We start from the raw sequence: 26,146 nt of genomic DNA, 5'->3' as shown, positions 1-26,146 counted from the left end.
TACTTGGGTGACGTCAACCGCCTGGCTCCGCCCACTCTCCGCCGGCACGCCGCGGCCGAGCGTCGCCGCAGCCTATTTCAAACGCGGCGAACCGTTGCGCGGGTGGACTGGTGATTGTCGCTCAAATAACGATTAATTTGCGTTCAAATGTGGTTATTAGCAATGTGCCACCGAAAAGAGTGATAATGATACCCAAAAAACACGTTCACAAAGTTGGCTTCAAATTCGGATTCGGATTCCAGCACCACATTCGTGGAAAAAATGACAAAAACGGACCCCTCAGAATCGATTCAAATTAACAGGATAGATAGAGCAGGACATGCTTATTACGAAAATAAATCACCTAGGCTTGGCACCCCCTAAGAACTGAGGAATCTTAGGTCAAAGTTCAAGGTCATTCTCGGCGGACCCTTTGGATTCTCGTAAAAATTGGTACAACTATAGTCCATGAAGAGCTGATTTCAAAAATATCAGTTTCTTACTTTGGCAAGCAGCACGAACTGATATATAGTAGGTCAAAGGTCAGAATCAAGGTCACGTATGTGTAATACAGGAAGTGGAAGTGACCACGTGGTCAGGTGAGAAAGGAGGACCCCTTAGATTTCAATAATTTTTTGCTCAATGATGCAACCAATGTTGTAGATGCTACTGCTGGTTTTTCTTGTTTTGGCAAGGTCAAACTACGGAGAAATGACGGGTCAAAGGTCAAGGTCATTTTTAGCGGACCCTTTCGATTCACATATAAATTTTTATCCCAATACAATTTTTAATTCTGGTTATTATTCTCCGTAATGTTAGGCTTGGCAGGTCTTAAATTATTTTAAAATATTTAAATAATTTAACCTTTAATTCACCTATCCCAACATGGCTACCGTGCGAGCACCTATCAAAACCTTGATGAAAATAACAAACCGAAAATCCATTTGACCTTGGACGTGCCCCGTGCTGGTGCACTGGCCTTAGGGGTGCTGAAGGACTTGATTTGGTAGGTATAATGTGTTTTGGTGTGGGTTATTGTAATTTTAATGCATTGCACATTGCCTGATTTGCGACACAACTTACAAAATTGAAATAGCAGTCGTAAGTAGTGTCAGTTTCGCAAGTTGACCTTGCCTTGTGGTATACCGAATAGGTCACAGGTCATTCCGGTCATTGCCTCGAAATTTACGTGGTACGTGTAAAATTGTTTGAACTTGAGATCCTGAAAATTTTGTTGCAATCCATTGATGCTAATGCAAGTTATAGAGCTTGAACTGACAGGTTGTCTATGAGGCCTCCATCCATGCCAGCGAGGCAGCAAGAGTGTTGAAAATGGTCCATAATATGCTATTTCACATTTATTGGGGTATTCAGGAATTGGAAGTAGCCTAACACCATTCCAACAACTACTGGCGAATCCAGAAAGGCGGTCTTGGACGCTGCAAGGGTCATCCCCCCAAAATTCTCCCGATTCCAAAAAGTGTCCTAGATGACCCCCATGACCTCCAACGAGCTCTGCGATGACCCCAAGTTGACCTTTTTGACCTGACGTGTCCCAGATGACCTCTGTGACCTCCAGTTTAGCTTTGATAACTAAGCTGACCTCTGTGACCTGGCATGTCCCAGATGACCTCCATTTGAGCTCTGTGATGACCCCAACTTGACCTCTGGGACCTCACGTGTCCCATATGACCTCTGTAACCTCTAAGTGATCTCTCTGATGACCCCAAGCTGAACTCTGTGACCTGACATGTCCCAGAAGACCCCCAGTTGAGCTCTGTGATGACCATAAGTTGACCTCTGTGACCTGATGTGCCTCCAAGTTGCCCTTTGTGACCGACGTGTCTCAGCTGCATCAGTGGTCTCCAATTGAGCTCTGTGATGACCCCAAGTTGACATCTGTGACCTGACGTGTCTCATATGACCTCCAATTGAGGTCTCTGATAACCCCAAGCTGACCTCTGTGACCTGACATGTCCCATATGACCTCTGTGACCTCTAAGTGACCTCCCTCATGACCCCAAGTTGACCTGTGTGACATGACGTGTCCCATATGACCTCTGCGACCTCTAAGTGATCTCTCTGATTACCCCAAGCTGACCTCTGTGACCTGACGTGTCCAAGATGACCCCCATGACCTTCAATCAAGCTCTGTGATGACCCAGGTTGACCTCTGTGAGTTGACATGTCCCAGATGACCTCCGTAACCTCCAATTGGGCTCTTTGATGACCCCAAGCTGACCTCTGTGACCTGACGTATTCCAGATGACCCTCAATTGAGCTCCGTGATGACCCCAAGTTGACCTCTTTGACTTGATGTGTCCCATATGACCTCTGTGACATCAAGTGACCTCTCTGATGGCTCCAAGCTGATCTCTGTGACCTGACATGTTCCAGATGACCTCCAATTGAGCTCTCTGGTAACCCCAAGCTGACCTCTGTGACCTGACATGTCCCATATGACCTCTGTGATCTTTAAGTGACCTCCCTCATGACCCCAAGTTGACCTGTGTGACCTGACGTGTCCCAGATGACCTCCGTGACCTCCAATTGAGCTCTGATGACTCCAAGCTGATCTCTGTGACCTGATATGTCCCAGCTGACCTCCAATTGAGTTCACTGATGACCCCCAAGTTGATCTCTGTGACCTGACGTGTCCCATATGACCTCTGCGACCTCTAAGTGACCTCTCTGATGACCTTAAGCTGACCTCTGTGACCTGACGTGTCCCAGATGACCTCCGTGACCTCCAATTGAGCTCTGATGACTCCAAGCTGACCTCTGTGACCTGATATGTCCCAGATGACCTCCAATTGAGCTCTTTGATGATCCTAAGCTGACCTCTCTGACCTTAGGTGTCCCAGATGACCTCCAATTGAGCTCTGATAACCCCAAGTTGACCTCTGTGACCTGACATGTCCCATATGACCTCCACGACCTCTAAGTGACCTCTCTGATGACCCCAAGCTGACATGTGACCTGACGTGTCCAAGATGAGCCCCATGACCTTCAATCGAGCTCTGTGATGACCCCAAGTTGACCTTTTTGACCTGACGTGTCCCAGATGACCTCCGTGACCTCCAGTTTAGCTCTAATAACTCCAAGCTGACATCTGTGACCTGACGTGTCCCATATGACCTCTGTGACGTCTAAGTGACTTTTCTGATGACCCCAAGCTGACCTCTGTGACCTGACGTGTCCCATATGACCTCTGTGACCTCAAGTGACCTCTCTGATGACTCCAAGCTGATCTGTGACCTGACATGTCCCAGATGACCTCCAATTGAGCTCTCTGATAACCCCAAGTTGACCTCTGTGACCTGACATGTCCCATATGACCTCTGTGACCTTTAAGTGACCTCTCTCATGACCCCAAGCTGACCTGTATGACCTGACGTGTCCCAGATGATCTCCGTGACCTCTAATTGAGCTCTGATGACTCCAAGCTGACCTCTGTGACCTGATATGTCCCAGATGACCTCTAATTGAGCTCACTGATAACCCCAGGTTGACCTCTGTGACCTGACGTGTCCCATATGACCTCTGCGACCTCTAAGTGACCTCTCTGTTGACCTTAAGCTGACCTCTGTGACCTGACGTGTCCCAGATGACCTCCGTGACCTCCAATTGAGCTCTAATGACTCCAAGCTGACCTCTCACTCTGTGACCTGATATGTCCCAGATGACCTCCAATTGAGCTCACTGATGACCCCAAGTTAATCTTTGTGACCTGACATGTCCCATATGACCTCCACGACCTCTAAGTGACCTCTATGATGACCCCAAGCTGACATGTGGCCTGACGTGTCCAAGATGACCCCCCATGACCTTCAATCGAGCTCTGTAATGACCCCAAGTTGACCTGTTTGACCTGACGTGTCCCAGATGACCTCCGTGACCTCCAATTGAGCTCTGTGATGACCCCAAGTTGACCTCTGTGACCTGACGTGTCCCGTATGACCTCTGCGACCTCTAAGTGACCTCTCTGATGACCTTAAGCCGACCTCTGTGACCTGACGTCTCCCAGATGACCTCCGTGACCTCCAATTCAGCTCTGATGTCCTCAAGCTGACCTCTGTGACCTGATATGTCCCAGATGACCTCCAATTGAGCTCACTGATGACACCAAGTTGACCTCTGTGACCTGACGTGTCCCATATGACCTCTGCGACCTCTAAGTGACCTCTCTGATGACCCCAAGCTGACCTCTGTGACCTGACGTGTCCAAGATGACCCCCATGACCTTCAATCGAGCTCTGTGATGACCCAAGTTGACCTCTGTGACTTGATATGTCCCAGATGACCTCCGTAACCTCCAATTGGGCTATTTGATGACATCAAGCTGACCTCTGTGACCAGACGTGTCCCAGAAGACCCCCAATTGAGCTCTGCGATGACCATTAAGTTGACCTTTGTGACCTGACGTGTTCCATATGACCTCTGTGACCTTTAAATGACCTCTCTGATGACCCCAAGCTGACCTCCGTGACCTAACGTGTCCCAGATGACCCCCATGACCTTCAATCGAGCTATGTGATGACCCAAGTTGACCTCTGCGACTTGACGTGTCCCAGATGACTTCTGTAACCTCCAATTGAGCTCTTTGATGATCCCAAGCTGACCTCTGTGACCTGACGTGTCCCAGAAGACCCCCAATTGAGCTCTGATGACCATAAATTGACCTCTGTGACCTGACGTGCCCCCCAACTTGCCCTTTGTGACCGACATGTCTCAGATTGCCTCCGTGGTCTCCAATTCAGCTCTATGATGACCCCAACTTGACATCTGTGACCTGACGTGTCCCATATGACCTCTGTAACCTCTACGTGACCTTTCTGATCACTCCCAAGCTAACCTCTTTGAGCTGACGTGTCCCAGATGACCCCTATGATCTCCAACAGAGCTCTGTGATGACCCCAAGTTGACCTCTGTTACCTGACGTGTCCCTGATGACCTCCGTGACCTTTATTTGAGCTCTGATGACTCCAAGCTGACCTCTGTGGCCTGACATGTCCCAGATGAACTCCAATTGAGCTCTCTGCTACCCTCAAGTTGACCTCTGTGACCTGACGTGTCCCAGATGACCCTCAATTGAGCTCTGTGATGACCCTAAGTTGACCTCTGTGACCTGACGTGCCCCAAAGTTGCCCTTTGTGACCGACGTGTCTCAGATTGCCTCCGTGGTCTCCAATTGAGTTCTGTGATGACCCCAAGTTGACCTCTGTGACTTGGCGTGTCCCATATGACCTCTGTGACCTCTAAGTGACCTCTCTGATGACTCCAAGTTGACCTCTGTGACCTGACGTGTCCCAGATGACCCCCATGTCTCTCTCTCTCTCTCTCTCTCTCTCTCTCTCTCTCTCTCTCTCTCTCCTCTCTCTCTCTCTCTCTCTCTCTCTCTCTCTCTCTCTCTCTCTCTCTCTCTCTCTCTCTCTCTCTCTCTCATTCTCTTCACGTGCCGGTGTCGCGGATCCTATAGGCAAATTTTGTACATACCAGTGTTGATCCTCAGTCTCTGACCGGACATGTATTTTTACTTCCCGCAGGATGCCGGCGCCGGCGACGACAGTGCGCCGGCGCACATCTCTATGGAGGTGGACACGGCGACCCGTGGGCGACCGCCGCTGCCGCGGTTTGCTACAGGTGGCGATGGCCACTAATCTGTCACGAACTTCTGACAGTGAACGCCAGTCGGTTCTCGGATGTGAGGACGCGCCCGTCGAATCAAGTGACGGAGATGCACCGTGTGACAGTGTGCGTTTTCCGGGCGAGTTCGTTGCGCTGTGTGCCGGTCGTGCGCGGGACTGGTACCACCCGTCGTTCCACCAGTTCTCAGTGCTCCAGCGCGCCGTGCGCGATGTCAGTGCCGCCGCCGAGGAGACTGTGCGCCGCGAGCTGCCGCCCGAGGACCGGCCGGCGCAGACCCGGCTGTAGCCGCTGGCTGACGGCGCGCTGTCGCTGCGTCCGCCGACCCTGCGCCGGCCGCGCCGGGAGGACCCAGCTGCAGCAGCTGGTGGTGGCCCTGGACGGCGCCTGCCCCCTGGTGGCGGGTGGCAGCTGCGGGAGCCACGTGACGCCGTCTGCGCTCTCGGCAGCGCGCCACCTGGAGCCGCATGCAGACCGCGTTGCCAGAGCTGCGTCGTCTGACGTCGGGTCTGCTGCGACTGGTGACGCGCCAGAGGACGCGCTGGTCACCGCCGCGAGCCCGGATCGAGACGGACACGGAGCCAGTTCCGAACGGAGCCTCCCTCACCAGGTGGGTCCTGCGGCGCCAATACTCGTCCGCAGGTGGGGCGAGATGGATAGGTATCTGAGCACTTAGGAGGGCAGTTGTCGGGTGATGACCCACGAGGTCACGCAAAGTAAGGGGAAGTAACATGAGTATGCAAGTGAAACCGCTTGATTGCGATGACCTCATGTGACCTCACCTAACTTTCGTGTGACCTCCCCGACCGTAGGACAATGCGTGATCTTGTTTTTTTTTTTTTTTTGCTCGGTTTTATTGAATGTTTTCACATGTGTAGACATCATACACTACAGTCCGGGATCTGTGCAAAAGCTTTTCAGCTTATTTGCTTATTTCATGGCACCTCTCCCTCACACACTCACGACGTCACACGTCATTCACGACGAGAAAAAAAACTTGTTTGAGTTTGTGGGGCGTCGTCAGACTTATTATAGCTCATCTGACCTCTACTGATTCTTTGTGATCTCATATGACCTCTAGAGACTTCGCATGACCACGTGAGCTTTCCTCAACCTCCTTTTATCTCGCTGAACTTTGAGTGGCTTCTCCCACCCTCGCCTGACTTCCTGTGACCTCGTAGGACCCGTCGTCTTCGTGTGACTACTTGTGACATTCGTTTGTTTTCCTGTGACCTATACCGACTTTTGTGACCTCGCCTAGCTGTAACCTCGCTCCTGTCAGCTTCTGTCAGCTCCCGTAAGCTCCTTGCAGCTCCCGTAATCTTCTTTCAGCTCCCGTAAGTTCCTTTCAGCTCCTGGCAGCTCACGATAGCTCATGACAGCTGCCGTAGGCTCCTGGCAGCTCCTGTCAGCTCCCGTAAGTTGTATATCTGATCCCACCCTGACCATGTTCCTGCCCTCACTTTCTTTGACCGTCCATTGTTCGTCGGTCGCCAGGAGAGCTTGACGCTGCTGCGAGCACCACAGGGCTACTAGCGGTACGTCACGTGCTGCTGGTTTTCTAGAGACGGATGTTTGCTGATATTAGGCTGTTAAGACTGAGCCGTGATGCAGTGGCCGGTGGGAGTGCCGGCGCCGGTCGTGGTGGACCCGACGCCCAGCGCTCCGCTTCGCGCTGCTACCACACAGGTAGGGTTCGGCACACCGACTCCCGATGGCTACGTGGACAGTGAAAATATTGCAATGCTATGGTACAGGTAGAGTGACCGTTCCGTTCTTTGTCAGGTCTCTGAATGGAGCTGCGTTCCGGTGGGCGGCTGGCTGCGCTCTCTCGGTCTGGCCCAGTACGCCGACGCGTTCGTCGCCCGCTCTGTGGATGGCGCCCGGCTTCTGGGGCTCACCGAACAGGCTATGGAAGACGAGCCCGACGTCGGTGAGAGATTCACATTGCTAGCTGAGAAGGTGGATGTGACTCAAATTATTCAGTTCATAGCCTGATTTATTTAGCTTAATCTATTTATATTAATCGTATTGCCACCATTAACCTGACTCCTGACTCGTGATTGTGGTTGCCTCAGTTGTAGGCCTTAAGTGCACCGCATTTTGACAGGTCTCGACGTGGCGACCTCGGAGCCAGCGTGTTGGGTCTCGGCTTCCCGCCACTCACCGGCGGACCTTTTCGCTTCGTGGACCGCATCGGTCCCGCACAGCTAGTCAAGGACATGGAGCGCTTCGCCGTCGTCAATGGCGTCGGCTTCGAGCCGTGCCTGACCGTGCACTACCAGGCCGCTAGCGGCACCAAGTTCTGTTCGGCCGGGCCTCGTGTAATGCCCACATGTGATGACCGAGTGTATACGCATGTGAAGCCGCTCCGCGTGTGTACCAGCGCTGGGCGTGTTCAGTTTCAAAGTAAATATAGAACCCTGGTGATCAAGCTACAGCTTTTGACGAGAAATAGAGTGAGGTCATTTTGAAAGCGATCAGACGGTAGCGCCGCCGTTCTTTGGCACGCCTTAGCATGCATCTGTGCTACACTAATAAAAGTTTAGGCTCGTGTCTTTCAAGGTCAGCAGGGTGAGGGCACCAGGTACTTCAAGTGGCCTCGTCTCAGGTAGAGTTCTAATACTCGTTCTAATACTACCAACACATCTAGTCAAGGAGCTGAGTTGAAATCGAGGGGATGGGGGGCTGTTCAGCCCCTTCACTGGGAGGTTCACGGTTCAGCCCCTCCCCCACCAGGCGCGAAAATCTAGGATCCCCAGCGTGGAGTGAGATATAACCTTTTCGACGGCACGTGATCGGGCATTGCATCGTATGACACTGGGCGATTGAAAGATGTTTCAGCTCGCTTGTCAAGGCAAACATTTATTCACAACGAAAACAGACATAGGCACATGTGGATTGCTAATGGATAATGGATAATGGCAACGGGTAACACCCAGGTCGTGCACCGTTTGCTGGAGAGCCAGCGGCTGGTGCGTCCCGCGCGGGGTCGCCACGGACGCCGTTCGTCACCCAGACAGCCGGCGGACCGGCGGACCGGCCGGGACGCCTAACGACAGACACAACCACCCCTCATGGCTATGTAGCGGGGCCGGGCTACCAGTGAGAGGTCACGGAAAGGTCAGCTCATAATGTGCACGGCGTGACATACAGTGTTAATGTCATCCCGCGGTCGCCGGACAGTGAAAAATTGGACAATGACATTTCGCCGTCAAGACGAGCTCTACTGTCTACAAGACACAAGTAGTCTACATACGCTCAGCGACGAGCGCAGGCCGCCGGAGGATCTCGACACGGTGCTGGCGCTGTGCGCGCGCCGCTTCCGCTCGTATATATTGTATTATCAGCTTTAGTATGTAGTATGCATTATCAGCATTTTTTTATATAGTATGTATTATTATTATATAGTATGTATTATCAGCTTTTTTCCAAAGCTTCAGAGTTGTGTCGCCCTCGCCACCACCTCCACAGGCTCCGCCCGCGCCGCTGCCGCCCCATCTACTCGAGGAGCAGCGAGCGTAGGTACGCCGCGCGACTGCTGGAGGTGATCGAGAGCGAGAAGTGCGGCATTAGCGCCTACGCGGCATTATATACCACCAGCAGACAGGATTTGATCTCTAGCAGACAAGCTTCTATCGGTGCCCCGCGCCGTCTCTCAACAATCGTTCACAGCCGCGGCTCCTGTGCACTGAGACGCTGTCACGACCGCGTTGTATCGCGACTGGAAGCCAGCCCACTGCCCGGTCTCTGCCGCGTCTCCGGCGGTTGGGACCTGTGCCGGGGGCGCCTCCTCCAACAGATTAGTGGCCATCGCCACCTGTAGCAAACCGCGGCAGCGGCGGTCGCCCACGGGTCGCCGTGTCCACCTCCATAGAGATGTGCGCCGGCGCACTGTCGTCGCCGCCGCCGGCATCCTAAGGGAAGGGAAAATACATGTCCGGTCAGAGACTGGGGATCAACACTGGTATGTACAAAATTTGCCTATAGGATCCGCGACACCGGCACGTGAAGAGAAAGAGAGAGAAAGAGAGAGAGACATGGGGGTCATCTGGGACACGTCAGGTCACAGAGGTCAACTTGGAGTCATCAGAGAGGTCACATAGAGGTCACAGAGGTCATATGGGACACGCCAAGTCACAGAGGTCAACTTGGGGTCATCACAGAACTCAATTGGAGACCACGGAGGCAATCTGAGACAAGTCGGTCACAAAGGGCAACTTGGGGGCACGTCAGGTCACAGAGGTCAACTTAGGGTCATCACAGAGCTCAATTGAGGGTCATCTGGGACACGGCAGGTCACAGAGGTCAACTTGGGGTCATCAGTGAGCTCAATTAGAGGTCATCTGGGACATATCAGGTCACAGAGGTCTGCTTGGAGTCATCAGAGCTCAATTGGAGGTCACGGAGGTCATCTGGGACACGTCAGGTCACACAGGTCAGCTTGGGGTCATCAGAGAGGTCACTTAGAGGTCGTGGAGGTCATATGGGACATTTCAGGTCACAGAGGTCAACTTGGGGTTATCAGAGAGCTCAATTGGAGGTCATCTGGGACACCTAAGGTCACAGAGGTCAGATTGGAGTCATCAGAGAGCTCAATTGGAGGTCACTGAGGTCATCTGGGACACATTAGGTAACAGAGGTCAACTTGGGGTTATCACAGAGCTCTGTTGGAGATCATGGGGGTCATCTGGGACATGTCAAGTCACAGAGGTCAACTTCGTTCATCACAGAGCTCGATTGAAGGTCATGGGGGTCATTTTGGACACGTCAGGTCACAGAGGTCAGCTTGGGGTCATCAGAGAGTTCACTTAGAGGTCGCATAGGTCATATGGGACACGTCAGGTCATAGAGGTCAACTTGGGGACATCAGTGAGCTCAATTGGAGGTCATCTGGGACATATCAGGTCACAGAGGTCAGCTTGGAGTCATCAGAGCTCAATTGGAGGTCACGGATGACATCTGGGACACGTCAGGTCACACAGGTCAGCTTGGGGTCATGAGAGAGGTCACTTAGGTCATCTGGGACACGTCAGGTCACACAGGTCAACTTGGGGTCATGAGGGAGGTCACTTAGATGTCACAGAGGTCATATGGGTCATGTCAGGTCACAGAGGTCAGCTTGGGGTCATCAGAGAGGTCACTTAGAGGTCGCAGAGGTCATATGGGACACGTCAGGTCACAGAGGTCAACTTGGGGTCATCAGTGAGCTCAATTGGAGGTCTTCTGGGACATATCAGGTCACAGAGGTCAGCTTGGAGTCGTCAGAGCTCAATTGGAGGTCACAGAGGTCATCTGGGACACGTCAGGTCACACAGGTCAGCTTAGGGTCATGAGGGAGGTCACTTAGAGGTCACAGAGGTCATATGGGAAATATCAGGTCACAGAGGTCAACTTGGGGTTATCAGAGAGCTCAATTGGAGGTCATCTGGGACATGTGAGGTCACATAGATCAGCTTGGAGTCATCAGAGAGGTCACTTGAGGTCACAGAGGTCATATGGGACACGTCAAGTCACAGAGGTCAACTTGGGGTCATCACAGAGCTCAATTGAGGGTCATCTGGGACACGTCAGGTCACAGAGGTCAGCTTAGGATCATCAAAGAGCTCAATTGGAGGTTACGGAGGTCATCTCGGACAAGTCAAGTCACAGAGGTCAACTTGGGTCATCATAGAGCTCGATTGAAGGTCATGGGGGTTATCTCGGACACGTCAGGTCACAGAGGTCAGCTTGGGGTAGTCAGAGAGGTCACTTAGAGGTCGCAGAGGTCATATGGGACACGTCAGGTCACAGAGGTCATCAGTGAGCTCAATTGAAGGTCATCTGGGACATATCAGGTCACAGAGGCCAGCTGGGAGTCATCAAAGCTCATTTGGAGGTCACGGAGGTCATCTGGGACACGTCAGGTCACACAGGTCAGCTTGGAGTCATCAGAGAGGTCGCTTGAGGTCACAGAGGTCATATGGGACACGTTAAGTCACAGAGGTCAACTTGGGGTCATCACAGAGCTCAATTGAGGGTCATCTGGGACACGTCAGGCCACAGAGGTCAGCTTAGGATCATTAAAGAGCTCAATTGGAGGTTACGGAGGTCATCTCGGACAAATCAAGTCACAGAGGTCAACTTGGGTCATCATAGAGCTCGATTGAAGGTCATGGGGGTCATTTTGGACACGTCAGGTCACAGAGGTCAGCTTGGGGTCATCAGAGAGGTCACTTAGAGGTCGCAGAGGTCATATGGGACACGTCAGGACACAGAGGTCAACTTGGGGTCATCAGTGAGCTCAATTGGAGGTCATCTGGGACATATCAGGTCAAAGAGGTCAGCTTGGAGTCATCAGAGCTCAATTGGAGGTCACAGAGGTCATCTGGGACACGTCAGGTCACACAGGTCAGCTTGGGGTCATGAGAGAGGTCACTTAGAGATCACAGAGGTCATATGGGACATGTCAGGTCACAGAGGTCAACTTGGGGTTATCAGAGAGCTCAATTGGAGGTCATCTGGGACATGTCATGTCACAGAGATCAGCTTGGAATATCCAGAGAGGTCACTTGAGGTCACAGAGGTCATATGGGACACGTCAACTCACAGAGGTCAACCTGGGCCTTGGGGTCATCACAGAGCTCAATTGAGGGTCATCTGGGACACGTCCGGTCACAGAGGTCAGCTTAGGATCATCACAGAGCTCAATTGGAGGTTAAGGAGGTTATCTCGGACACATCAAGTCACAGAGGTCAACTTGGGTCATCACAGAGCTCGATTGAAGGTCATGGGGGTCATCTGGGACACGTCAGGTCACAGAGGTCAGCTTCGGGTCATCAGAGAAGTCACTTAGAGGTCACAGAGGTCATATGGGACACGTCACGTCACAGAGGTCAGCTTGGAGTTATCAGAGTTAAACTGGAGGTCACGGAGGTCATCTGGGACACGTCAGGTCAAAAAGGTCAGCTTGGGGTCATCATAGAGCTCGATTGAAGGTCATGGGGGTCATCTTGGACACGTCAGGTCACAGAGGTCAACTTGGAGTCATCAGAGAGGTCACTTAGAGGTCACAGAGGTCATATGGGACATGTCAGGTCACAGAGGTCAACTTGGGGTTATCAGAGAGCTCAATTGGTGGTCATCTGGGACACCTAAGGTCACAGAGGTCAGATTGGAGTCATCAGAGAGCTCAAGGGGAGGTTAAGGAGGTCATCTCAGACACATCAGGTAACAGAGGTCAACTTGGGGTCATCACAGAGCTCTGTTGGAGATCAAGGGGGTCATCTGGGACACATCAGCTCACATAGGTCAACTTATGGTCATCATAGAGGTCACATAGAGGTTACAGAGGTCATATGAGACACATCAGGTCACAGATGTCAACTTGGGGTCATCACAGAGCTCAATTGGAGACCACTGACTACTGAGGCAGCTGAGACACGTCGGTCACAAAGGGCAACTTGGGGGCACGTCAGGTCACAGTGGTCAACTTATGGTCATCACAGAGCTCAACTGGGGATCTTCTCGGACATGTCAGGTCATAGAGTTCAGCTTGGGGTCATCAGAGAGATCACTTAGAGGTTACAGAGGTCATATGGGACACATGAGGTCCCAGAGGTCAAGTTGGGGTCATCACAGAGCTCAAATGGAGGTCATCTGGGACATGCCAGGTCACAGAGGTCAGCTTCGAGTTATCAGAGCTAAATTGGAGGTCACGGAGGTCATCTGGGACACGTCAGGTCAAAAAGGTCAACTTGGGGGTCATCACAGAGCTCATTGGAGGTCATGGGGGTCATCTGGGACACGTTTTTGGAATCAGGAGAATTTGGGGGGAGGGATAATTTTGGGGGATGACCCTTGCAACATCCAAGACCTTAGACCACCTTTCTGGATTCGCCAGTAGTTGCTGGAATGGTGCTAGGCTACTTCCAATCCCTGAATACCCCAATAAATGTGAAATAGCATATTATGGACCATTTTTAACACTCTCACTGCCTCGCTGGCATGGATGGACAGGATGGAGGCCGCATAGACGACCTGTCAGTTCAAGCTCTATAACTTGCATTAGCATCAACGGATTGCAACAAAATTTTCAGGATCTCAAGTTCAAACAATTTTACACGTAGGTACCACGTAAATTTCGAGGCAATGACCGGAATGACCTGTGACCTATTCGGTATACCACAAGGCAAGGTCAACTTGCGACACTGACACTACTTACGACTGCTATTTCAATTTTGTAAGTTGTGTCGCAAATCAGGCAATGTGCAATGCATTAAAATTACAATAACCCACACCAAAACACATTATACCTACCAAATCAAGTCCTTCAGCACCCCTAAGGCCAGTGCACCGGCACGGGGCACGTCCAAGGTCAAATGGATTTTCGGTTTGTTATTTTCATCAAGGTTTTGATAGGTGCTCGCACGGTAGGCATGTTGGGATAGGTGAATTAAAGGTTAAATTATTTAAATATTCTAAAATAATTTAAGACCTGCCAAGCCTAACAATACGCAGAATAATAACCAGAAATAAAAATTGTATTGGGATAAAAATTTATATGTGAATCGAAAGGGTCCGCTAAAAATGACCTTGACCTTTGACCCGTCATTTCTCCGTAGTTTGACCTTGCCAAAACAAGAAAAACCAGCAGTAGCATCTACAACATTGGTTGCATCATTGAGCAAAAAATTATTGAAATCTAAGGGGTCCTCCTTTCTCACCTGACCACGTGGTCACTTCCACTTCCTGTATTACACATACGTGACCTTGATTCTGACCTTTGACCTACTATATATCAGTTCGTGCTGCTTGCCAAAGTAAGAAACTGATATTTTTGAAATCAGCTCTTCATGGACTATAGTTGTACCAATTTTTACGAGAATCCAAAGGGTCCGCCGAGAATGACCTTGAACTTTGACCTAAGATTCCTCAGTTGTTAGGGGGTGCCAAGCCTAGGTGATTTATTTTCATAATAAGCATGTCCTGCTCTATCTATCCTGTTAGTTTAAATCGATTCTGAGGGGTCCGTTTTTGTCATTTTTTCCACGAATGTGGTGCTGGAATCCGAATCCGAATTTGAAGCCAACTTTATGAACGTCCAAAAAACAGCATACAAACCACTTACAATAAGAAATATTGGACAGTAAACTTAAATCCGCGCCACTTTCGCCTCCTGCAGCACCAAATTCCGTGCTGCAGGAAAACGAAGCATGCTTCAGTAGGTGACGTCACACAGGCGGTGACGCAGTGGTGTGGGCGGGACTAACAGGCGACGAAGTCCTCACTGCGCATGCGTGCTGCAGCATATTTCATTTTTGCTGCGCAGCCGAACAGCCCTCTGATTCAGCGCCATTGACTCGCCCAAGGCTATATAAACCAGGTAGAACGCTCCCGAAGAAAAAGTGGTGACAAGCGATATTTAGTTGCCGCGACCCTCACTTGTTCAAGACTATATCCGCAAGCAGCATTTACAAGCTAGCGGAAATCGACCAATCGGCGTTCGGCAATACTCAACGCTGATTGGCCCGTTGCTCGTGACGAAATTGCGGGGGACTGCAGCTACTCCCCTATGGCGTTTCATTGACTTATGACTTTTGAAGGGGATTTGTTTCAGTTTTTGTTGGGTTTGAGGCAATTTTTGAGCTTGGATATTCTTTCCGTGACCTTTGACTATATAATAACGACATTTAATCATGACATTTCTATATACTACCGGTGTCACATCGGCCAAAAAGACCGTAAGTACATGGGATAGACGGACCACTGCTGATGGGGCCACACATGCCGGCGTGTGGTCATCGGAGGCCCATGAGGGCTCGACATGGGCCCTTTATGGGTCGGTATAATAGGCCCAGTGGGTCCAGTGCATGCCTACCAGGGGCCGGTGGCATATAATGTAAGGCTGTCTCGGGACGAATTGAGGGCTCATGGGGGCCATATAGGACCATTAGGGACCACATAAGCCAATCAGGGGTCCATTTAGGCCAATAAAGGCGCTTCAGGGACTTGAAGAGGCCATTTAAGAGCCGTGGTGGGCCCATGAGGGGACGGCATTGGTCCATCAGGTGCAGTCAGGGGATGTTGTACGGGTTTCTCAGTGACCCATTTGGGCATATCAGTGACCAATTTAGACCCAGCAGGGGGCTTTGTAGACCTATCAGGGGCTGGTGATGGTTTATCGGAGGCCAGCGTTAGTCCATCGGGGCACGGCATGCCCATCAGAGGTAATTGCGGGCCCACGCTGAACAATGATGGCCCTTCAACGGCCCCTAATGGATCTAGATTGACCCATGTTCCATGATGTGTCATGTATGCCCCTATGGCAGGCCTACTCAGACCCCTGATGGACGTTCCCGGCCTCTGATGACCCTATACTGAATCCTGGTGGGGCTCTAAAAGTCTCCAATAACCCTTCTTCAGCCCATTATTACCATACGCTGGCACTAGAGGCCCCACATCAGCCGCAGGGCAGTCCGTGCCAAGACAGCATGTCTTTTCGGCCGATATTACATCGGTAATATTAATTAAAATCATGATTTTATGGTGCCATTATATAGCTAACAGTCATAAGAAATATATTTCAACTCGAAAACAGCTCGAAACAGCATATAATCTTAAAGAAACCACTCCGAAATCCAAAAGCCTATTCGGGTCCATAGAGAATAACTGCGGTCCCCCGCAATTTCGTCACGAGCGTCGGGCCAATCAGCGTCGAGCACTGCCGAGCGCTGATTGGTGGATTTTCCGCTAGCGCGTGAGTGCTGCTCGCGGAACAAGAGTTCGTCGACAATCCTCCACAAACGTCTGTCACCACTTTTCGTAATGCTAAACAGCCGGAGCGTACCCCCCTGGACTCGCCGATGTGATCGCATTCCTTGGATCGCAGCTTCTTACGTAGACTGACCAGAGTCCGTAAGAGTAAGTTCAAGAGCAGGGTTGAGCATATTTTGTGTACCTATGTTTACCTTTAATATTAAGTAATTGTGTGGATATGAGGCTATTTGTATGGTATTTATTTACTTAAGATTCACAGTGTGACTAATAGCTAATATTTCAGTTAAGGTGTTTAAATCCATTCAGAGGGTTATAGTTGGGAAATATCTGTGTCTCATGATTCCAGCCATGAATTTGCATGAATTCCAGGCTCCAGCCATTTTTCTCGAGCACTGCTAGGTGCTGTTACCATTGTGTGCAAGTTCTGCCTTGTCTCCTTGAGTGTATGTTTTTTTTCTGTATGCTCTTGATATGTTGGCTTAACAATGTAACTAATATATAATATAATAATAAAATTATATTATAATAATACAATATGTATAACTTTGACCCTGCATCCTCCAAAATCAGACCTCCACGGAGTGTTCAATGTGCCTAAATATGAAACTGTTTCTAGAAAATCTGGTTTGTGTTATACAATTGGTACAAAAGATATAATTTGCTAATCTTTCACTAACCTTTCCCCAGTAGGAATAATTCCTACTTTTTAGTTTATACTCTTAGAATACTTCATCGGGCACAGGCCTCACCTTATGTACCAAACCTTACCATAACTTAACCTTAGACCTACTGAGCACCTCGCAAGCAGCACCCAACCTCGCAAGGAAGGTGGCATGTAAACAAAGAATAGGTACTTATATTCCAATTTGTGAGTTATTAGCAAGAATGAAATTCAATATGATGATCAATATTCAATGCTGTCATACCTTGATAGTGAAATAAGGCTCATCCAAGGTCCAAACTGTTATAAATGCCTATACTTTTCATGCCTTGCTAGTGGTAGCCTTGTGCTACCATAATGAATCTGTTAAGAATGTTTAGGAACTTTAAGCAGTCAGTGAATGAACAGGTCAGGACTGCAAGGGAAATCCATATATTGAGACTTGTTCTGAATTATTTTGATGACTTGTAATAAGACTTCCTACCTCATTCATATTTCCAGTTCATCTTGTCTGTTCCTGTACTCATCCTTATCACTTTGTATTGGTTTTGGCATTCCTTCTTGCCAATGTGTTTTCTTGATGCACACACCAATAACCATGTGGGATAGGCTGCATGGGCTACAAAACACTAAGCTTTTCATGCAGTCATACTAGTTAAGGCACTAATTTATCAATTCAACGCTTCTTGATATACAGTTAGATCAGTACTCTAAAGCAGTTTTCAATTCTTAGCTTAACCATTTCAAAGATCTCTAAGGGCCACTATAACATAAAAATGTGGAAATCATTTCCACACATATGGTAACTTAACCACTCTCATGACCAGCCCATTTTCTTTCTCTCAGGTAATGGCTGTGGCAGAAAAGCACAGTTTTGGCCTTGAGCCCATCACCACTCATGCCTGGAACTCAACAAGGAATAGTAAGTGTGGGTTGTGTGGATGTAGATGTGTTCATTTTTTTAATATACTGATATTTGTATCAATTAAATGTTAATTTTTCCATTATGCTCTAATTTGCTTTCTCCTCTTTCTCTCTTTTGCCCTCCCTCCCTTTCTCTTTCTTTCTTTCTTTCTTTCACAATTTCTTTTACACACACACTCTCTCTCTCTCTCTCTCTCTCTCTCTCTCTCTCTCTCTCTCTCTCTCTCTCTCTCTCTCTCTCTCTCTCTCTCTCTCCCCCCCCCCTCATCCTGCCATCATTAACCCTCCCTCCCCCTGTTCTTCACCAGAGGTGGCGCTGTCCCTCAACAGCAAGGACGTGGCGATCTACGAGCGGAGCGGCGGCGACTGGCGCCGGGTCGACCAGCTGGACCAGCACGACCTGCGCGTGACAGGCATCGACTGGGCGCCCAAGTCGAACCGCATCGTCACCTGCGCCGCAGACAGGTGGGTGGACGGTCAGGGCGGAGTTCTATAGCCTTGGGCAGAGCTGGTGGCTGAGAGGTATAGCTGAGGTGGTCGGAGTGCCACCGATAACCCACGTCAGGGTGCAGAGAGGAACATGATCTTATTAGGGAATTGGCTGGGGCGTGGTTCTCGAGTTTGTGATAAGTTTGCATCCGTTAGCATATCCCAGCAAAGACACCTCTTATACAGTCAGTCTTAAAAGTACCGCGTAACAGTGCGGGGGATCCATCAAGTCCGACCGCGGAAGGACTGCTAAATTTGAGTTACCAAATCAATGGACATCCTCGTACATTCCCCAGGTCAATTGGTTCGGTGACTTTCAAATCATAGCAGGCCTTTCCTCGGTCGGGCTTGATGGATCCATCGGTACTTTGCGCGGCACTTTTAAGACTGACTGTACTTGACTTGCTTGAGAACTAGCTTCAAAACGCAGGAACTATGATAAGATGTTTTTTTTTTTTTAATCGTTCAACGTCCCGTGAACATCGCTGCATCCATAATCGGTAAATGAATATGCATGGATAAGTCTATATGCTCAGAGGCAAATTACTGAAAAATAGAGGCAAGTTCTCTGTGTTCCCAGCCGCAAGACCTTATTGGGCACCAAATGTTAAACGTTCTCGCCGAGAACTTCTCGGTAGGTATATCAGCTGTTTCCGACGCTCGCGAATTGCGGCGACTCGGTCGATAGTTTGACGGTCGCTAGTCACTACCCGTCGGCCTACGAGTCGTGCGTGCTTGCGCTGCCGTGGGCGGCACGGTATGCGGTTGGCCAACGCAGGCATTGGTGATAGCCGAGTTGGTATCCGATCGGAATGAGACTTTGAGTGTCAGAGAACTGCGAGGGATGCTATTGTGGGACGTTTGTGGCGCCGACCGGGCTGACTCAGTCGCGTCATATGTGCTCTGAGCAGGGTTAGATGAGAAGGATGTTTGAGGGATGATGGTGATGACATATTGAGTTGTGTAATATCAGATGACTATTCCTGTTAGCGTTCTTCATAGAACAACGCTTTGGTAATAATTGCAACAGGTATTCAATATCTGTGTGTTGCAGAAACACAAAGACATGACTATGAGGCCGCGCTGGGCATCACAGTATCGTCGTCAGTATGCAGTGCAGCTCATCTTCACACGTGGTACATCCGACCCTGTTGTTAGATGTTTCTGTTATGTTGTGTTTCGACTGTCGGTCTACCATAATCACGGGTCGTATATCCACAGGAATGCATACGTGTGGACTCAGGAGGCCGGCGGCAAGTGGCGTCCGACACTCGTCCTGCTACGCATCAACCGCGCTGCCACCTGCGTCAAATGGTCTCCCGAAGGTAAGAAAAGGACTATGCGCTATGGCCACCCGAAAATCCTGCGTCAAATGGTCTCCCGGAGGTGAGATCTGCTTCTGATTGCCCCTCAAAGCTCAACTCTGCGTTCTGTGATCTTCCGAAGCTAAGCTCTTCGTAGGATGGTTTCCCACAGCCGAGTTTTGCATTAACTAGTGATCAGATGTGAGTTTTGCGTCAAACGTCAGAAGGTTAGTTGTCGATCAGATGGCTACCAGGAAGTAAGATCCGTCTAATAATTAATGGTTTCCTGAACATGATCTATGAGACCAATGAACCGAAGGCGAGTCCTGTGTACAATGGCTACCCGGAAATCCTGTACTAAATAGTCTCTCGAAATGCGTGCTTCATTGTCATCCGTTATACATTGCGCAAGGGGACTGTTCAGTGTTCACGTGTCTGGTATTCAAGACGTTACTGAAGGTAATATGCATGATATGTGAAACGTCACGCTACAAATGTGATGTCAAAGGATAAGTGACTCTTATCACGCAAACATACAGAAAGCACCCAGCCGTAACCTTAAAGTTGTTTTAAGTTTTAACCTCTCTTCCAGAACCGTTCTTCTAGTAGCAGAAAGCAGCCTATTTCTTATATTACTTTTGATGGGTCGAGGGGCGAGGACTGTTACAATCACTTCACTGCCCTAAAAACACCGAAGTATTTTGCTGTGTGGTTCGTTCCTTTTTTGCGAGCTTACGGCTGATTTATGAATGTTTGGTACACTCGGGGGCAGATTGATGTTCCACCACTCCCTACCCATCGGGCTCCCATGGCTCAGCACTGGCTGCTGCCAGTGTTGCCTGCCATCAGCACTGGTCAGCACTGCCTGCCAGTGCCAGCGCTGCCAGTGCTGCCACTGGCAGCAGTCAGTGCTGAGCCATGGAAGCCCGATAGGTAGGGAGTGGTGGAACATCAATCTGCCCCTGAGTGTACCTACCTGATAACGGCTGATTAATGTTTTTGTGTTCCGTGACCTTATTCATGTTTCCTTAACACTCCGAGAAGATACCGATATATTGAACTATATTTGTTTATTCCATGAATATTTTTGAATTAAATGCGTCATGTTGAATGACGGTGAATTGTGCGAAAAAAACTGTAAGCTAAACGTCAGCATTACCAGTGGTTTTGGTCATTCGTAGCGTGTAGAAAACTTCTGCGTCAAAATATGGTCCAGCAAAAAGATGAACCGACGTAGATGAGGTCTAATGGCTTCCTGTTTGTTGCCGTGGCCTCCGGAAGAAGGGGTCGCTGATATCGGCGTACCTAACACAACGCCCATTCACGTCTTGTTTCGGTCAAATGCTGCCTTAGTTGATGATCCAGTGGGGAAAAATAGGAAACTACAAAAAATGAGCCTCGTGAATTACATAACGTTGAATTTAATGCAATTTACATTGTACAATGCAAGAAATTTATCACAGCAACAATGCATTCGTAAAGTCCAGACTCCAGTCACCCTTTTATCTTTTCGATGCGGATTAAAATCGTGATATGCTAATGCTACCAAGCCTACTAATTGTTTGTTCGCTTCCTCGCTCACATATAATCGGTGGGCTTCATTAGCAGTTGTTTTGTTTGTGGCGTTTGATCAGCCTGCTCGGCCGCGGCATACCAGAATGCCACAGGTGAAGGACAGGCTGCCAACGATAGCACGTTGTGTGCACGCGAGGTCTACCTTCAGAGCTGTAATTGCGAAACAGCTGCTCAGAGTCGGTGACGCTAATTGCAGACTAAATGCATTCGTTCGGCGGGATATCCCTAATGTATGCAGGCGGCAATGTGCCTTATGTAAGCGCTATAAATTCTCACGAGCTGTACAAATCTGTTCACACATTTTGTCTTATATTTGTCGCGTTTCGAAGTGAGCGGATGCATTACGCGTTTTTTTTATCATGACTGCAGTTATTTTTTCACGGCCAATACATCCCCATATATGGCCTTGAATACATCTGGCTGTTGCTTCATTGCTCACGTCCGTGCCTGTTTTCTAAGATAATGCATTAACGAGTGGCTCATTAAAAGAGTGGGCTGTTTACGCGATCAACATGCCTTTTTGAAATCTTCATAGATTATAATTACATCTTTTTATAAAATGTCACTTGGTAGGGCATTGTACCTAAGTGCATAGGTTACCTATAGTTACATGTCTGTCGCTAGCCGAAACATATATCAAAGCGTTGCAGCAGCAATTGCAACGACCCCGTATGAAATAGTTGATATGTATGCTTATTGCCGTCGCTATTTTCGGCGGAATGCCTCATAAGCTTTTTTTGGTATTCATATATACTCTTGGCTACAGGCGGAGGTCTATGGGTCAATAGAGGCATACGTCTGGTACTTGCCGCTGCTTTTAGCCTATTCAAAACGATGTCAGATGCGTATTGCAGTAATCAATAGGTACACATCAAAAAGGCTTGTCGGCCAAATGTTACATAATCTTCTTGGGATCCGGGTAATATCCCTTCTTCTCTGATAACCCTTTGATACATTTTTAATCACGTAGAAATCGTCGCTCTCCAATTGAAAGTTAACAAGCGCGTCTCGGTCGATTCGCGCAACATCGGCTCTCATACGCTGGTGCTTGAAAGTTTCCCAATGGTCTTCATTCCAAGTGGGGTGTTGCGAGGCGCATCCCTCCGCAACTGATGCCGAGTCCCGAGGATTAATCAACGTGAGCTCTGTCGGGTCCCTAAGAGCGTTGACGATGCCTAGGATAGAATGTAACTGGCAAAGTTTAGTCTCGTTGAAGATGTTTACATGGGAGTTTCATGTAAGTTTGTAATTGACTTTTGGATGACGTTTGTGTATCCGTTTCGTAACGTTGTGCTTGATGATATGATATGTTATTTTTTCTGCTCTTTCATCGTTAATTATTTTTGTATTTCATTAATTTTTTCAGCTTTTTTCATCTCACAGTACAGTCTACTGTTCTTTTACGTTCCTTCAAAATGACAACACAGTCAATTGCAATCAGGTTCATATCCTCATTCTACAATCATTTAGAAGTACAGCTAATTACACATACGATTTTACGCTTCAAACCCCTGTGCTGCCTACAGCGCGGTGCTAGTTTTCCTGGATATTTTGACATTTAGAGCTGACGCAGTAGCTGCATCTTAAACAACCAATACGATCGTCCTTCGGTGTCTAAGTATCACCTCGGGAGCGTCAAATTCTCATCAATTTGATTACACTCTTAATTAATACAAGTGAAGCAGTCTTGCTGTGTGAGCTTTTTGCGCTGTACCTTAAACTTAACTGCACACAGCAGTAAGCATCCACCTTGATTTCTTCGTTCAAATTACAAAAAAAAAACGACCAAAAGGATTCCAACTATCTGATGAGCCTACCGCCCAGGTGACGTTGGACTCACGGGCCGTCTCCGTTTCAGAGAACAAGTTTGCCGTGGGCTCCGGCGCGCGCCTCATCTCCGTGTGCTACTTCGAGCAGGAGAACGACTGGTGGGTGAGCAAGCACATCAAGAAGCCGATTCGCTCGACCATCACCAGCCTCGACTGGCACCCCAACAATGTGCTGCTGGCCGCAGGCAGCACCGACTTCAAGGTTGGTTGGCACAACGAGCTGACGAATGTATTTTTTTCTTCTTCATTTTGAGTACATTTATTTCTGGACGACGATTACTACTCGGCAATGTGTTGTAGACTTAGATTTATGTACTATTTCCACGGTGATTCTTCTGTATTTTTAATGCGTGCAGCTTCGTGTCCCGTTAGAAACTTCGGCACCCTGGTTAAGAACTTTCCAGCCTTCGGTGGCTGGTTAAGAACTTTCTGTATATAATGAAGGCTGATTGCCAAATGGCCTTTGTTGCCGAGGCGTCCTTACACCCAAACCATCAATTAAGGCTCGTTATTGGTTACCACGTCATTAGTGAAGAAAATGTAATGGCTTGCTAGTCGTATGGCTAAATTGATTCAGCAGAACCGCACCAATCATTCAGTTACCAAGCATAAAGCAGGAGTCCGTTTTTGCTCAAATGAACCTGCCTCACAATTATAACTTGCCCACGCCGGAACGGTGCTCCACGCAAAATAGTAACAGGCTGACCTTCTTGCACCGCTATTCCTTTAACCTGCCTCCTGAACTACATAGCAACAATAGGAAAGTCGTACTCGAAAGCTCCTAGACGATTCCGAAAGTACCTCGATTACTTTTAAGTTGAGCCACAGACTTATCTATGTTGAGCCAAAGGTAATGCTATCGTACGTCATGGAAGTCAACCGTACCCAACTCTGATGATTGTCCTCGATAAATGGCCTGGTGATTCTTTAAATTGTCCGGACATCGCAAAAGAAGGTATCTGATAATTTCTTTACAGACATTTTTTGATCATGTCGTGTTTGGCAAACGGTCTGCACAATGCCGTTAAGAATCACCAATGTCCAAATGTCCATTTTGATATGTGCTGTGGATGTGTGATTAAGAAATGTCTCATTTGATGGATTTGTTATGAACCTGTTATAGATATCGCTTATTGCCTAGCCAATATGCCTACCAGACTATATCACTGTTCAATATCAGTTCGCTGATTGTAATACCAATTAGCCAGTCTTTCTGAGCAGACGTTGCTTTCCATGACTGTTACTAACGTAAATGTTCTGCTGAACCTTTTGTGTGCATTTGTCGCAGTAACTGTGCGTAGGAGGCGGCGTTGTTAGCTGTTATAAAGCCGACAAAGCGGATCCCAGTCGCCCGGCACCGGTTCTGAGCCGAGCTGACCAACTGTGACCGTTCCGCGCCCGTAGCAACGGTCACCTCCAGGGTCGTGTGACGTCACGGTTAATGGCGAACAGCCGGATGTCGGGCAGAGTTTTTGTTGGTGTCTCGTTGGACTGACAGATTACCTCAGTGTATCGTTTCTGGTGTTCGGATGTGAACGTAAATTGGGCTGGATGTGTGAGATAAGTGGGTGACTCATGGATCTGCAATCATTTTGGCGCCTACCGATGCGCTGAATGATGACGAGAATCTCAGGTCTAATTCCTATAATTTTTCCTATAATTTTCCTATAATTTTCCTTCCTATCCTATAATTTTTTTCCCTATATTTTTTATAATGCTGCATTTCCGCTCAAATATAGCATATTTGATGAGGTCTCAAAATGATAGAAACTTTTTTACCGCCGATGCAACTTTAATATGATTTAATATGATTAATATTTGCAAATAGCATCAGCGAAACAGTGTCTTTCTTTTTATTTATGGCAACTGAAATATGAGCATTATTAACTAGTCAGAATTTGTAGAAGCCCGATCTATTTTTGCTGCTGCAATAACACTTTTCTCGATTAATTTTTGATATTTGATGCTTGCGGCTATTGCACCAACCGAGCTGGAATCCCGTATGATAGCGGAGTCCTTATTAGTGGTCTCTTGCTAGCTGACCTCGTAGGTATAATTTTTGTGCATCCCTTCGTTGATATCAGATCAACCCAAACCACTTTCCGTTCGTTTGACAGTCGCTAATGAAATGATGTCACCGAAATTTTATCGGCAAAAGTTCACGGAGATAATGGGAGGCGATAAGTGCTGATAACACCACCATTCCGCTTCAGTCGTGATTGTTATAACGAAGAATGCTTTGAAAAAATGTTTTCGAAAAAATGTTTGATGAGCATTGATTGATTTCGACTATTTAGACATAAGCGCTTATCTAACCGTCTAGCGATTTGTTCGCCTGAATGTGAACGAGCATCCAGAGGCGGATCCAGCTCAGAGTTTTTTAGGGGGGGGGGGGCAAACCATAACAATTTATCGATTCTTTCCATGCATCGTCTATAGGCGTAATGTTAAAATTATGCCGTTTGGGGGGGGGGGCAAATGCCCATTTTGCCCCCCCCCCCTGGATCCGCCACTGCGAGCATCATCGCGATGTGCACGCTGGAGATTTTTCCATATTCTGGATGTCATGTTTACTTTAGGATAAACACCTGGATTGAATTCGTATTTGGTATATTTCCTTCTTGCAACATGCTCACTGTCCAATGTGTAATCTCTGATCTTATTGACAAAGTAATGTTAACAGATTTGGTACTTTGTGCTGCGTGGCATCAGCGCTTACAGTTTTCTACTATTCTTCAAGGCTAGGCATCCGTAGGTATTCTGTGCCTTACATTGATTTTAAATCCAGGAAAGCGCACACTATTTGACCACCTTTGATATCAGCCATTTGATAATTTACGGAAGACGACAGCTCTGAACTAAAAAAGATAAAAAGGGATCCTTGTTTAAACTTAGGGTCTCATTCTAATTAAGATAATGATGAGACCAGCATTTCTGCCGAGACCGCGATCGCGTCACTCGCTAAAACAAAATGACCCCTG

General features: G+C 48.4%; 2 protein-coding genes and 1 long non-coding RNA gene across 10 annotated transcripts in view; 2 read left to right on the top strand and 1 right to left on the bottom strand.

Moving 5' to 3' along the window:
- The window catches only part of LOC122374039 (actin-related protein 2/3 complex subunit 1A-like), a 39,534-nt gene that overhangs the window by 251 nt on the left and 13,137 nt on the right, over positions 1 to 26,146 (top strand). The window contains exons 1-5 of one of the 8 annotated variants that reach the window (XM_043352546.1): positions 16,415 to 16,527; positions 17,891 to 17,966; positions 18,277 to 18,433; positions 19,679 to 19,782; positions 23,195 to 23,367. In XM_043352546.1, coding sequence (XP_043208481.1) covers positions 17,894 to 17,966; positions 18,277 to 18,433; positions 19,679 to 19,782; positions 23,195 to 23,367 — 507 coding nt within the window. In that variant the 5' untranslated portion in view covers positions 16,415 to 16,527; positions 17,891 to 17,893. Of the gene's footprint in view, positions 1 to 16,414; positions 16,561 to 16,624; positions 16,672 to 16,720; positions 16,827 to 17,890; positions 17,967 to 18,276; positions 18,434 to 19,678; positions 19,783 to 23,194; positions 23,368 to 26,146 lie in introns of those variants that run through there. The other 7 variants (XM_043352548.1, XM_043352542.1, XM_043352543.1 and 4 more) reach the window with 7 other exon arrangements.
- On the top strand, positions 36 to 8,059 carry LOC122374040. Its single transcript, XM_043352550.1, has 4 exons — positions 36 to 110; positions 5,526 to 6,235; positions 7,411 to 7,558; positions 7,736 to 8,059. The coding sequence occupies exons 2-4, from the start codon at positions 5,717 to 5,719 to the stop codon at positions 7,837 to 7,839; spliced, it is 771 nt and encodes a 256-aa protein (XP_043208485.1). The 5' UTR covers positions 36 to 110; positions 5,526 to 5,716; the 3' UTR covers positions 7,840 to 8,059.
- Positions 8,758 to 14,541, bottom strand: LOC122374041. The gene is made up of 2 exons (XR_006255143.1): positions 14,331 to 14,541; positions 8,758 to 9,542 (listed from the first exon to the last, which is right to left on the bottom strand). It is a non-coding gene; the product is annotated as an uncharacterized LOC122374041 (long non-coding RNA).

This window comes from Amphibalanus amphitrite, unplaced genomic scaffold (assembly GCF_019059575.1).
Source record: "Amphibalanus amphitrite isolate SeventyFive unplaced genomic scaffold, NRLGWU_Aamphi_draft 001592F_arrow, whole genome shotgun sequence".
Lineage (NCBI taxonomy): Eukaryota > Metazoa > Arthropoda > Thecostraca > Balanomorpha > Balanidae > Amphibalanus > Amphibalanus amphitrite.
This window is presented reverse-complemented; position numbering and strand designations above follow the sequence as displayed.